Here is a 13,144-nt window from a genome sequence, read left to right as displayed (position 1 = left end):
TGTGAAAAAATAAATACCGAGTACAATTGTAATTGATTACAAAATGCTTATTGTGCTTTCGAGAGGTTTCTGGTTGGAATTTAAATCGATTTGATTGGCTACCTCAGATGAGCTCAAAATTATTAGCCAATCAAAACCTTCTCAATGAAATTCAACCAATCAGATCGATTGTGGATCGGTTTGGTCGGGCGCGATTCGATTGCACCCCCTCCCCAAATTTTGTATCAAATCGACAATAATCAAAAATACTACTTTCGTCAGTACTGTCGTAAAAATCAACCTCGGAAGTGAACTGAGCACACTCCCCATGACCATGGTTTTAGTGTAGCAACTGATGTGACCTTTCGATTCTGGAGACAGCAATAAGATATACAAGTGGACACATTCACACTCGTCGTGGTGCTGCCGTGTTGCACTGATGCTTTTGCCATCATGGTTGATTGGCCCGTTCCATGTTGATGCATCATCTTGCGTGGCTTTGGCACAACACAATCACGACACTCTCCGTGGGCATTTCTACATTTCCATGGCATCCCAAGCACTCCAACACGGCGGCGGACCTGCCTCGGTCGTCGCAACTGGAGCCCCGCCGCCTGGATGCGCGGACGAAGCATACGTCCAACTACACGACGAACCGGCCTCCAAGCTCCATCCCCAGCACTCGTTTCGACAGCACCGCCGGATCACGTCGTCACAGAGCATGAGTCGACTCGACTCGATGCTGCATGAAGACCAATCCAAAGCGTTACAACCGTCGCGGGTGTTTTACGTCACCGTGGCCATTGCGTTGCTGGGGGCAATTCAGTTTGGCTGGCTCATGTCCGAGCTCAACTATAAACAGTACCACATCAAGCAAATCTGCCAACTGCCGGTGCCAGTCATCGACAAGAAATACCCCGACTACTGCGTGCTGTTCCGTGGCCACACGCACCACGAATGGGTCATGACAACGACGGCGTGGGTGGTCGGGGGCGGCGTGGGGGCCCTCGGAAGCGGCCTTCCCGCCGACGTCCTGGGGCGGAAGAAGGGGCTAGCGTTGAATGCCCTCTTGATGATCGCCGGGGCAATCGTCCAAGCTGCGTCGGGTACCATCCACGTGCTAACCGCAGGTCGCTTCATCTCTGGTATTGCGTCAGGAGGCACGATCAACGTTTCGAACGTCCTCATCAGCGAAATCACTCCATTGGGGATGCGGGGATTTTTCCTCACGGGGCTCCAAGTGGGCATTTCATTTGGCGTGCTCGTCGTCACGACGGTGCATTATGGCATGACGTCGGCAGAAATGACGTGGCGGATTCTCGTGGGGGCGCCGCTTTTGATTGGCCTGTTGCAGATCGCGTTGCTCCCGTGCATGCAAGAAAGCCCCGTGTGGCTCGTGGCCAAGGGCAAACTGGCACTGGCCCACACTTCGCTTGTGAACTTGTACCTTCCGCACGACACGGACGTGATCTTAGCCGAATTGGTCGCGGCGCGCACGGACGAAACCAGCGAATTCACCGCCCCCCGCCGCCGATGGACGGTCCTCTTCACCGCCAGGTACCGCAAGCAGCTCGCGGTTGCGTGCGTCCTCTGTGCCATGCAGCAGCTCTGTGGCATCAACGCCATCATGTACTACTCGGCATCCATATTCAGCAGCATCGGCATCCACGACCCGCGATACGCCAACACGATCGTCGCGGCCGCCCGCATGCACGACATTCTGTTTGCGGCCAAGGTGCTGGACAAGTTCAATCGACGGACGCTGCTGCTGTGGGGCATGTCCACCATGGCGGCGTGTGGCGGCAGCTTGGTGCTGTGCCTCGTGCATGGAACGGATTCGCTGGCCCAATATGGCGCCGTGGGGGTGCTGGTGGTGTTTGTGTCGGCGTACTGCCTGTCCATAGGCCCCATGTCGTGGATGATCGCGAACGAGCTCTTCCCTGACTACCTCAACGCCCGCGCCGGCGCCGTCGGCACGTTCTTCACGTGGGTGAGCAACTTCTTTGTGTCTGTGTACTTTCCCCAGATGGCAGACCCGGCCAACCTCGGCAACTACGCGTTTTTGGTCTTCTCGGCCTTCCTTGTCGCCGCGGTCGGGTTTACGTACGTTTGCGTGCCAGAAACGAATCACAAGACGTACTACGAGATCCAACGAGCGTTTGTCATCGACGAGCCCACGCCGACAGACGATCGATGACGAGAGGATGTGTGGGGCAAGCAGCACCACCAACAACTTGGCGGCTAAACCATGAACAAACGCACATATGTACACCATCGCTGGCCATTCCCCACAACCACGCTAAGGGTTAACACTGTCAAGTGATGGGCTGCAGAATCGTTTGATACATCGGCACTTGACGATACATCCCACTACAAGCTTCGCCTAACGTTACGTACGTATTCAAAGACATGACATGGCACACGCTGTATGTGTGACTCATGCGTTCTGAGCCACATCTTGTCGCATGCAGAGCTCAGCATTCCAGGGTTGCTTTGTCGCATGTGTTGGTGATATGGTCACGTTCTAGCCACAAGATTTCCTCGCAATTATGTAGAGAACGCACAGTAGTAATACCGTGTAACGTATATAGATTTGGACAGTGGTGGGGCAAGTATCCGGATACGGATAGTGTCGATTACCAAATGCATACAATAATCAAGTGTAATAATCCAACTCTATAATTTTACAGAGGATTATACAATTTTACAGAGGTGTCCAAATCTGTATATGGCTATCTAAACCTATATACGCTACACGGTATAGTAATCCAACACAAAATGGAACCACGCCGTTTCAACAAACCTGTCTTTATCACAGGACCAGCAAGTCACGAATCTCCCAGGTAAGAACTTACTCAACCTACAACACACATCACACACATGGACACTCCTTCTCCGTTCAAGGGTTCCCTGCATCGCTGATGTTGGCTATGATGGACACAAGGCACGCGCCGTGTGCTGGCTGGCAGTCGGTACGACCGCTGGCTCATCTCACCATAAAACCGACTTTGACCGAAGCATCAACGTAAGGTACTTTTATGCATTTATTTTAACTTCATTGCATACTAGAATCCATGTATTTTGATCCGGTTCTTTTTCTTTATTTTGTTATTGAATATCCACGAACAGGCTAAGCAAAATATATGCAATCTACATGCTAACATTACATAAATCGAGAAGCACATTGTCAGTACATTTGTGCCCACCATGATCAACCACATTTATTGTGATATCCATCCGCGGCACTGGGGTGTAGCACTACTGTATCCCGAATTCGACTGCATTTACACATCTTGTCCACGTCGATTTTTATCAATTGTCGTGCTAACGTTAGGACGTCACGGACTTGCGCAAACGAGCGCATCTGCCGTGTGAGAAACTTCCTCCACGAATATATCGACTATTCTGAGCGGCGGGTACATATTGATATCCTGCGTTCCAGTAACAAAAGTACACTTGATTGGGATTCTAAAAAAACACACCTGACCTTACTGTTAATAGTACCTGGTACAGTAAGCTTACTACTGGCCCACGCTAAAATGGCCATTGCATGCAAGCACTAGTAGTAGTCGCAGTGTTGTAGTCGCTTACAGTACTACTGGCGTACTGCCGCAAGGGGTGCTAAGGACATGCCACGTCACCCGTGGGACGATGTCCTGTCGATTCGACGTTAAACGTCCAACTTGGCACGTTTTTGTGTCAAACTTGTGGTCGAAACCGCCAGTCAAATCGTTGCGTGTCTCTCGTGCACAGCCATTTGGACAGAGGATATATGGTGGAATTACGCAGTCTTCAACTTTTCCACTGCATCCTTCATCGTCATGGGTGCCCAAGACGGTCTATCTGGCAGTGCGCCACCTCCACTGGAGCCGGCGCTCCTCGCACCAACTTCGTCGATCCAGGACCCACCCGCACATGAATCCGTCGCCACGCCCAAACAAATCGACGACGACGACGTGTACGTTGACATCACCGAAGGCGGCGTTCGAGGCGCCGAGTTGTCCAAGTCCGGCGGCCGCACAACGTCATACCGAAGTCTGCATCGCACATCCTCCCGCCAGCGCCTGTCGCGGCTCGAGTCTCGCATCCACCCCGAGCACGCCAAGGCCCTGCTGCCCACGACCGCGCTGTACATTTCCGTCATGATTGCGCTCATCGGGTCGTTCCAAACCGGGTGGTTGCTCACGCAACTCAACTACCTTCCGTTTCACTCGGCCAAGACGTGCGCGGCTATTCCCATCGCGCCCGACACATGCATCATGTTCCCTGGTCATTCCAAGAACGAATGGACCATGACCGTCACGGGATGGGTCGTCGGTGCCGCGCTCGGCGCTGTCCTCAGCAGCATCCCCGCCGACAAATTCGGTCGCAAGAAGACCATGTTCCTCAACGCGTTCATCATGATCGTGGGCGGCGCCGTCCAAGCCATCGCCCAAGACCCGTACGTATTTGCCCTCGGGCGCCTCTTCTCAGGGATCGCCACCGGCACCGTGATCAACGTTAGCAACGTGCTCATCAGCGAGATCTCCCCGTGCCAAATGCGCGGGCTGTTCTCCACGGGGCTGCAAGTAGGCGTGGCCCTCGGGTCGCTCTTCGTCACGACCACCCATTACATTATCGGCACCGGCGACATCGCGTGGCGGTTCATGGTGGGGTGCCCGATCGTGTTTGGCGCGATCCAAGTGGTGCTCATGCCGCTCATGGTGCAATCCCCTGTGTGGCTCGTCGGGCAGGGCCACGTCGACGACGCCGCGCTCGCCATGAAGAAGCTGTACAAACCAACCAACTACGAGGCCATCCTCAACGCCCTCGTCTCATCGCACGAAGAAGAGCAGAAGGAGGTCGCCGACGTCAAGCCGTGGGCCGCCATGGTGTCCAAGAAGTACCGCCTCCAACTCATCATCGCCATCCTCGTGTGCGCGTCGCACCAGATCACGGGCGTGAACGCTATCATGTACTACTCGGCCACGATCTTCAACAACGCCGGCATCACCGACCCCCGCGTCGCCAACACGATTATCAACGTCATCCGGCTCATCTCGGTCGTTGTCGTTGCGAAGATCATGGACAAGTTCAAGCGCAAGACCATGCTTATCACGGGCATGTCCGTCATGGCGGCCGCGTCGGGGGGGCTTGTGCTATCGCTCGTCAACTCGTGGTCCGCGCTCGCCGTGACCTCCGTCGGCGTGTACATCGCCGCGTGGGGCTTCTCCATCGGACCCATGGCGTGGATGGTCGCAGCGGAGCTCTTCCCCGACTACCTCCACGCGAACGCCGGGTCGGTCGGCACCATGTTCACATGGGTGTCCAACTTCTTCGTGGCCGTGTTCTACCCCGTCCTGGCCTCCGAGGACAGCTTGGGCAACTACGCGTTCCTCATCTTTGTCGGCATTTTGGTGCTGCTCATCACGTTCATCGCTGTGGTCGTGCCGGAGACGTCACACAAAACGTACGTCGAGATCGCGTCTTCGTTTGGCATCCAAGAAAAGCCCCACGAAGATGACGGCGGCCACGACATTTGGGCCACGCCCCGCGTGAGCCATTACTCGGCGTTTGACGAGCCCAACCACGACGACAAGCAGCCAGACACCCCCCCCGCTCCAGACAAACTGGCGGTGACTTCAACAAGTGGCCCTTAAGATTAATATAGTATACATATATATTGTGAATTCGCTATAAACTTCAAAAAGTTCGCATGGTTTTCTAATCAATATTGAATCACGTGGAAGTTCTGATTGGCTGACGATACTTGTCGTTTCTGTAAGAGCCAATCAAATCCAACCAAAATTGGATGCGCCAATAGCGTCGATTCGTAATTCGACTCGGGGTCTGGAAATTCGTATCGAATCCACAATATATGCGTATACTTATATATATATACTTTGTGGTGTTGTTGAGTCGGGCTTTTGGACCAAACACACGACAGTAATAAAATGTTAGCGAAAACAACAATTAGAGTGCCAGCATTTTTGAACTGACAGTGAACTGTATACTGTAGTTCGAAGTACTGTAGTACTACTAGTAGTTTCCATGTCAACCAAATATAACGAAAAGCAGGAGTGCCTGCGTAATAAATGTTAAGACGTAGTAAATACGACCGTTCATTCGGCAGCGACGGGGCCACCACACGCTGCGAGTTCACCGCGGCACTTGGGTTCCATGCCGAGGTGTGTAGGCAGGGGTCGAAATAAAATAACGCATAAAACTTAAATATTTAGGGGTTTTATGCATAATGTATTTTCGAGAATTGAAAAAAATATGCATTACTAGTATTAATATGTATTTTGACTCGATTTGGCAATGCATAAAAAATAATTTATCACATAGTAACACCGACCACATTGCTTAGCAGCCAGCCATTAGCACATCTTACCTGTAGTATTAGTTCGTAACGCCCCGTTGACGTTATTAATCATCGCTATATACAATGTGGGAGGTTCGAACTCTCCTGGATGCTCTTGTCGTTGACTTCCCCAGCTTTGAGCATTACACATTGGTACAAAATATCATGAGTTATCATGAGTTGTATATTGTGTTTTCAAGTGAAATTTCGTGTTGTGGCGTGGTTTCTCGTTGGAGTTTAAATCGATTTGATTGGCTACCTCACAGATGACCTCAAAATTAGTAGCCAATCAAAACCTTCTCAATGAAATTCAACCAATCAGATCGATTGTGGATCGGTTTGGTCGGCGCGATTCGATTGCACCCCCTCCCCGACGACAATATATGAAATATTTCTACTTAGTAGACTTAGGTGGATCAGTAAATATTGTTGGCAATTCAAAATTTGAAAATGCCGTCACGAAGCTTCAACGTGGTCGCACGCTCACTCGGCCTGAGAAGTTGGCCGTTGCTGCACTGCGAAGCAACTATGGCACGGATGATGCCTCGGACGAAGATTCTGGATTTGCCGAAAGAGCGCTGAAATGTGCGCGCCTGGCCGACGAGAATGACACCTATGTCCTTGGTGCTGTCACCCCAACGTCAAACATAGCCGAGCGTCTTTTCAGCATGGCGAGTGCTTTGATTTGCCTCGACCGTTTTTCACTGCATCCCATCATGCTTGAGGCGACCCTCTTCCTAAAGTGCAACCGCAGCTACTTGGACGTATCGACTGTCCACGAAACGCTTGAGTAAAAATATGTGCATTAATGCACATATATTGCATAATATGCATATGGGCCGTCTGGATGCCACCCACCAATATTATGGGATATTGGAATATTGAATAAAAAACATTTTTCGACATTGCAGGAAATTCTTGGGTTTCAAGATCCAAGAATGATTTTGGGTGGTCCGAAATGCCCAGTCAATTCAACGCACACTGTCAATATCGTCAAAATATTCTACTCATGAGTAGAATATTATTTCTTGTGGTTTTCACGATATCTCTGATAAAATTATGGAATATAACTTGGTCAAGAAATGGCATCCAGACACGCCAAATTGAAGTCGCTGAGATTTTTGAATATTTTGCAAAATTATCGCGATATTTCTCAATAAAAGTGGTATCCAGACGGGCCCTAATGTATTTCAGTCTTTTGCAAAGATGATGCATTATGTATGCACTGAGTAGCTACAACATACATATAATATGCGTACTTTCGACCCCTGCCAGTAGGCGGCCCGACGATCGCGCTAGTCATGTGTGACAAGCACACGCTTTGACGACACATGTGAGCTGGCGTTGCAACCGCGCTCTCGTGGGCACACGGCGTTGACGGCTTCAGTGTTGCGGTGCATGACGACGTGCTGGAATCTCGTAAAATATTGTCACTTATCTGCAAAAGATCAAACTCGTTGTTAGTGTTACCTGCATTTGGGCTTGCTAATTTGTGATTGGGCAGATAGTGTATTCGAAGCGCATTTTTAATTCTCTGATTGGGCAGGAATGTTTTTCCGATTATCATCCGGATGCGATACAGTATTGTAATAGTATAATTATCCGGTAGAACTTCGAAGTAAATATCTTCGACTACTAAAAGTACAACAGAGATCTGAAAACTGCGAAGCATGACGATGGAGGTAGTGGTGTGGCATGAAGATCTGGGAAGTGACGACGATGCCGCGACGGAGGAGGAATCGTTTGCCCGCATGTTGTACTGCTGGCCGCCCAAGTCGATGCAAGAGCAATTGCGTGTTCTGCAACTGCTGCAAGGGGTGTACGCGTTTTCGTCGAGATTCTCCTCGTCGCCGACAACCGTGACGCATGTGCAGCTCACAAACATGCACTACTGCTTCGAGCGAGTGGAGCCCAAAGTGTGGATTGCTCTTGTACGTATGATTGTTGCCTTTCGATGTACATGCTCACCATTCACGACTAGGGCCATGCCACTGCTCAGGTACCCACAACCTCAAACCAAGTCACGTGCTGCTGCTGGATGACTGAACCAATACAGGACACGGACAAGTACATCATGGAAACTGTCTTGCGAGACATGTACGCATCCTTCCGCCTACTGCATGGCGGGATTGCCTGGTACTATCTCAACCGAATGATCTGTCGTGCAAATCCTAAACTAGCCACATATCTAGGTTGCTTCAAGCAGCATCCATGGAGTACTACTCTGTAGACCTTCCTCGGTCTCTTGTAGATGCTGGCCTGCATTCTGGCTTGGATGTGCTCGTAGAACTCGCCTCCTGTCGAAAAAAGATGCGCAAGACGGCACAGTACGTCCACATGCTTCGAAGAACCAACCTACTGTACCACAGTCTTACATGTTCAGGTTGATATTCAAAATCCAACACGATCCAGACACCCACGACTGCACTGCCGCAACGCTCGCCTTGGCCGACCTCTCGTCGTGGGCGTCCACCCTCGTCGCGGCGTCGCCCGTGCCTCGGCTTCAAGCCGTGATGGGAAACTTCTTTCCCATCTACCTGCGCAATCTCGACGTGAAGCACCTCAATTGCATGCATGCCATGGATGGTAACGTTGAACACTTCTAGATGAAATAAAGGCCATCAAACAACTACCTACGAAAACGCGTAGGCATCCCCCCCGCTCCAGCCGACTCGATGCAGCAGATGGCGGCACACATGTTAGCCCACTCGTTGCGGTCCGACGTGCCCGCCGTCATGCACTGCGCTTCGTTCGACCATGGTGATATATATATATATATATATTTGTAGCGGTGCAACCAACAGCATTATATATTGCTCATGCAACCTGTGGTCGGTCAGGCCAGCTAGTCAGTGGCGGAAGTTGGGATGCCACACAACTGCAATTAGTGTACAGATTTCTCCGTCTTCGAGAGCAGCAAGCTGTTCTGCCCCATCAGTCGACCAAACATCCAAGGGAGGTCACGCCGCCGTGGTTACAGTCGAATTCGGCGCAGCGTTCGATTTGGGCGTCCAAGCAAACGTACGTCGACGGCGGCCTCCTCCCCCCCAAGAAACGCACGAGGTTAATTAGTCTATTACCCACTATATTTAGTCCTATTACCCACTTTATTTGGTCCTATTACCCACTTTATTTGGTCCTATTACCCACTTTATTTGGTCCTATTACCCACCAGTTGGACTTTTGGTGTGGATTTGCCACCTCTATTATCCTTGATCGATTGTTTGTCTTGAATTTTGTACTATTGTTGCCCTGATAGTAGTAACCACACTAATTAACGTCATACACGAATGCGGTGGCGATTGGAATCACACTAATTAAAGTCATCCACTCACTCAAGGAGTGGGTGACGAGTTCGTACAATCTGCTTACTACATAGTATTGGCTACATTCTTTTGCCGATTCTTGTGTACATTTGGTAGTGTCGAATACCCAGTTTAGATGTTAAAGTAAAACACAACACTATTTGTTGGTATTTACCTTTTTTGATATGTAGCGCCAGGGATTTATTCGTCGACGCCATCTCGTCGTCGTCCTCAAGTGCCAAGGACGACACCACCGCCGCCGCCGCCCGAGGCTTCCAAGCCGCCGACGGCAGGTTTGATGCGGACATTGCGCCCGACAAACTGTGGCGACTGCCGCTATTTTTCGACTCCACCGACGTTAAGTCGACTGCAGATTTGATCGTGTGGCACGTACGTATCTTGGAATAGTATATATTATATCGCTGTAGTAGTATATATATATATATATATTATATTGCTGTAGTAGTATATATATATATATTATATTGCTGTCGTAGTATATATATATACTGTATATTGCTGTAGTAGTATTTATATATATATTATATCGCTGTAGTAGTATTTATATATATATATATTATATCGCTGTAGTAGTATATATATATACTGTATATATATCTGTGCCCAACTCCATGGGGTTGATTTTGGTGGTGGTGGTAGGATGCACCGTGCACGCTGCTGCTGTGCGTCCAATCCCAAGCCAATTCTTCATGTGCGACTTGTTCCTTTCAATCAAATGTTTTTCGCTATTTGGATCATAATATTCTGGGGTTTAGCTCTGGTTGCCGACGTGGGTAACTACTTACGTCACTGCGTGCACGTTGGAGCGTTGACCGACGCTAATCCACCTCGTCATGGCCACCAAGTTTCATCCAGGTGAAGCAGCGCTGTGGACATTCATGCTACCGTCCAGTGTGTGCGCTTACGTCATGATGTTGTTGATATCGTACAGCGCCTTTATCCATGTAAATCGGCTGACCAAGCAAACGCAACTGCACAACGTTGGCAAATTCAAGGTATCTTTTATAGGATTTAATATAGTAAGGGATTGCATGGTTGAAATGGAGATATTTATATTATAGGGCCCAGTGCCGCCGATTCTAATGGCGTCGTGCTTTCCGCCGCGGTTACTTGAGTCGTTGAACGTCGTTCGCTACGATTTGGAGTCGTACGTGTAATACATGTCCAATGTGCTTTTGAATAGATATATACATGTGTATCTATCTCCCTAGCGACGACCAAATCATGGACATCTTCACCAAGACAAGTGCCGATGGATGGATCATCGTGCGGCGGTCGGGCAGCCTCGAGCGGGAACTCGTCGCGTTTATGGATGCCAAGACCGTCGAGTCTGTTTCTGACCTGAGCAACACCATGAACACGCTCATTCACACATCATTTGACACGATTTTCATGTAATTATCAAGGCGAATTCAGATTTACACTTGGCGTGAATACGACTTTGGGGTTCTGATTCCGGTACTATCATAGTTCCAGACCACGTCGTTACCCTATTGGTTAATCCATTTTCGGGTGGATCGGATTGGCTCTTTCCGCGCTTTCACAGTACTATACTCCATAAAATGTACTACCCTAGTACACCATTTTGCAGTTAAGTTGGACGAATGCCCGATATATTTGGCGGTATGCCAGATATAATTTACCATGTGCCCGTTTAATTTGGCATACCGAGGTCACACGACCTCGGTGTGCCAAATTAAACGGGCACATGGCCAATTATATCGGGCACACCGCCAAAAAATATATCGGGCATATGTCCAGCTTAACTGCAAAAAGGTTAGTATACTGTACTGAGGTAATACTTTGGTTTGCGTATGAATTGTCCATGTCGTTAGTCGTCCTTTAACAAGCGATCCACTCGTTGTTTGATCAACTCTCCGCCACGAATAAACTCCAGCTCGCACAGCGCCACGCGGAGGCTCGGGAGGTGGTCGTCCAGGAGGTCCTTCGCCCGGAAGTAGTCCTTCTCTGTCGTGACTACGACCACCGGACGCCCAGAGTTGCGCACGGCGTCGACAATCGGCGTCAAGTCGGCTGCGGTGTACGCATGATGGTCTGGAAAGGCATGCATTTGGACGTTGCGGTGGGGGAAGGCTTGTCGGAGGGTATCGCGAAACGACTGGGGGCATCCAATCCCACACAATCCCACGACCAACTCGTTGCTGGGGGCGTTGCTGGGCAACGTAAGCTTGAGCTGGTGCCGGGAATGCAAGTGTTGGTGCAACTGTTTGGCCAGAGGGAGACTTGTGAGTCGCATGCGAGAGTGTGCGACGATCGTGTCAGGTCGAGCCATGCTAACCATAAGATTTGTGATAATAGAGCTATATGGGACTCACCAGTTAAACAACGTACGATTGAATGGCAGACTCAAGCTGCATGAGAGCTGGCCCTTCTAAATGACTGGCATGATGCAGCACGACAATGTCGGCAGCGGGGAGGGCCACTTCGGGCAGCTCGCGCAACCGACCGGACGGGATGAGGTGGCCGTTGCCAAACGGGTTGTAGCAGTCCACCATGACAATCTCCAAGTCTTTCTTCAGCCCCCATTGCTGCAACCCGTCGTCAAGCAAAGCTACCACATGTGGATGGGAAGAATCGGACATGTCGTTCGTGTTGGTAGCTTCGTCTGGAGTCCTGGACTCCATGGATTGATGGTTAACAGCGTTTCGCATGTACACTTCAAATCTCCCTGGGCTGCTGAGGCTAGTCAACTGGGCCATGGCGTTCCAGTAGCGATGCTTGCCAATCGCGAGCAGACTGTGCGGAAATTCGGCTGCAAACATCTTCCATTCGTCATCGCCATAGCCCTACGTTTCAAGCGTTAGCTCCGTTCACCATTGTGCACGTACGTACGTACGCGAGAGACAAGAAGAAGCGTGTGACCGTTGGAGTTGATCATGCGAGCTACGTGGTGCAAGCAAGGGGTCTTGCCAGTGCCTCCCCAAGTGACGTTGCCAAAACTAATCGTCGGCACTGGCAGCGTTCGTCGGCGAGCCAACTGCCGCAACCGCTTCTGCGAACTGACGTGTGCATATACCCATGTGGCAGCTTTCAGTGTCGACTGAATCATCGGGTGTCGCTTGGCTGGCTCCATCGCCAATTGTCGCTCCACTGCGCGCCAAATGCGGTGCTTCATTTTCGCCGCCTTTTCAAGCATTTCATAATTGCCACACCACTTGATGACGAATTGGATTGGCCAAAACTGAACAGATTCTATCCAATGGAAACTTCCATAGTTCCATCCATATGGCCAATAAGATGCATTAGATGTATCGTAGATTCCGTACCAATATCCGGACAATCGAAACTCGCTACGACCATTGATTGGTTGATCTGAAAATTCTTGTCCAATCAAATGTTGCGGAGAGGTTCAGCGAAATTTGAAGGAAATTCACAAGAAGTTTAAGAATTTAAGAGAAACTTGAACTTTCTGTCGAAATTCCTCGAATAATTTGGTAATAATTTCTGGTACTTCGAAGTTTTCAAAATTTGGCAA

At 49.9% G+C, this 13,144-nt stretch overlaps 4 protein-coding genes across 6 annotated transcripts; 3 read left to right on the top strand and 1 right to left on the bottom strand.

Annotated features, from left to right (window-relative positions):
• Positions 1 to 197: 197 nt before the first annotated feature.
• Positions 198 to 2,654, top strand: H257_06770 (hypothetical protein). Its single transcript, XM_009832126.1, has one exon. The coding sequence runs from the start codon at positions 419 to 421 to the stop codon at positions 2,174 to 2,176; it is 1,758 nt and encodes a 585-aa protein (XP_009830428.1). The 5' UTR covers positions 198 to 418; the 3' UTR covers positions 2,177 to 2,654.
• Positions 2,655 to 3,754: 1,100 nt separating this feature from the next.
• H257_06769 (hypothetical protein) lies at positions 3,755 to 5,667 on the top strand. Its single transcript, XM_009832125.1, has one exon. It carries the CDS (start codon positions 3,801 to 3,803, stop codon positions 5,616 to 5,618), a length of 1,818 nt encoding a protein of 605 aa, XP_009830427.1. The 5' UTR covers positions 3,755 to 3,800; the 3' UTR covers positions 5,619 to 5,667.
• A 2,302-nt stretch (positions 5,668 to 7,969) lies between these two features.
• On the top strand, positions 7,970 to 11,088 carry H257_06768 (hypothetical protein). 3 transcript variants are annotated; one of them, XM_009832123.1, is made up of 13 exons: positions 7,970 to 8,253; positions 8,304 to 8,321; positions 8,379 to 8,458; positions 8,515 to 8,649; positions 8,706 to 8,908; positions 8,972 to 9,082; positions 9,163 to 9,385; positions 9,819 to 10,017; positions 10,288 to 10,339; positions 10,404 to 10,503; positions 10,580 to 10,643; positions 10,710 to 10,795; positions 10,860 to 11,088. In XM_009832123.1, the coding sequence occupies exons 1-13, from the start codon at positions 7,993 to 7,995 to the stop codon at positions 11,044 to 11,046; spliced, it is 1,719 nt and encodes a 572-aa protein (XP_009830425.1). In that variant the 5' UTR covers positions 7,970 to 7,992; the 3' UTR covers positions 11,047 to 11,088. The 3 variants fall into 3 exon arrangements, with proteins under 3 accessions (XP_009830425.1, XP_009830426.1, XP_009830424.1); XM_009832124.1 differs by having other exon boundaries at positions 10,710 to 11,088; XM_009832122.1 differs by having other exon boundaries at positions 8,304 to 8,458.
• A 367-nt stretch (positions 11,089 to 11,455) lies between these two features.
• Positions 11,456 to 12,815, bottom strand: H257_06767 (tetraacyldisaccharide 4'-kinase). The gene is made up of 3 exons (XM_009832121.1): positions 12,506 to 12,815; positions 12,001 to 12,455; positions 11,456 to 11,942 (listed from the first exon to the last, which is right to left on the bottom strand). The coding sequence occupies exons 1-3, from the start codon at positions 12,803 to 12,805 to the stop codon at positions 11,480 to 11,482; spliced, it is 1,218 nt and encodes a 405-aa protein (XP_009830423.1). The 5' UTR covers positions 12,806 to 12,815; the 3' UTR covers positions 11,456 to 11,479.
• Between the last annotated feature and the right edge of the window lie 329 nt (positions 12,816 to 13,144).

Source organism: Aphanomyces astaci (assembly GCF_000520075.1).
Source record: "Aphanomyces astaci strain APO3 unplaced genomic scaffold supercont1.13, whole genome shotgun sequence".
In the NCBI taxonomy this organism is placed as follows: Eukaryota; Oomycota; class Saprolegniomycetes; order Saprolegniales; family Verrucalvaceae; genus Aphanomyces; species Aphanomyces astaci.
Note: the sequence above shows the minus strand (reverse complement) of the source record. Positions and strands in the feature narration are given on the sequence as shown.

What these genes read in the sequence shown, in the direction of transcription:
- H257_06770 (XM_009832126.1), top strand. Translation starts at nt 419, where the DNA reads ATGCTTTTGCCATCATGGTTGATTGGCCCGTTCCATGTTGATGCATCA.
- H257_06769 (XM_009832125.1), top strand. Translation starts at nt 3,801, where the DNA reads ATGGGTGCCCAAGACGGTCTATCTGGCAGTGCGCCACCTCCACTGGAG.
- H257_06768 (XM_009832122.1), top strand. Translation starts at nt 7,993, where the DNA reads ATGACGATGGAGGTAGTGGTGTGGCATGAAGATCTGGGAAGTGACGAC. An exon ending in TTGCATGCATGCCATGGATG is followed by an intron (nt 8,909 to 8,971) that starts GTAACGTTGAAC and finishes GAAAACGCGTAG; the next exon opens with GCATCCCCCCCGCTCCAGCC. An exon ending in ATCCCAAGCCAATTCTTCAT is followed by an intron (nt 10,340 to 10,403) that starts GTGCGACTTGTT and finishes TCTGGGGTTTAG; the next exon opens with CTCTGGTTGCCGACGTGGGT.
- H257_06767 (XM_009832121.1), bottom strand. Translation starts at nt 12,805, where the DNA reads ATGCTTGAAAAGGCGGCGAAAATGAAGCACCGCATTTGGCGCGCAGTG. An exon ending in CGCTTCTTCTTGTCTCTCGC is followed by an intron (nt 12,456 to 12,505) that starts GTACGTACGTAC and finishes CTTGAAACGTAG; the next exon opens with GGCTATGGCGATGACGAATG. An exon ending in CTTGAGTCTGCCATTCAATC is followed by an intron (nt 11,943 to 12,000) that starts GTACGTTGTTTA and finishes TCTTATGGTTAG; the next exon opens with CATGGCTCGACCTGACACGA.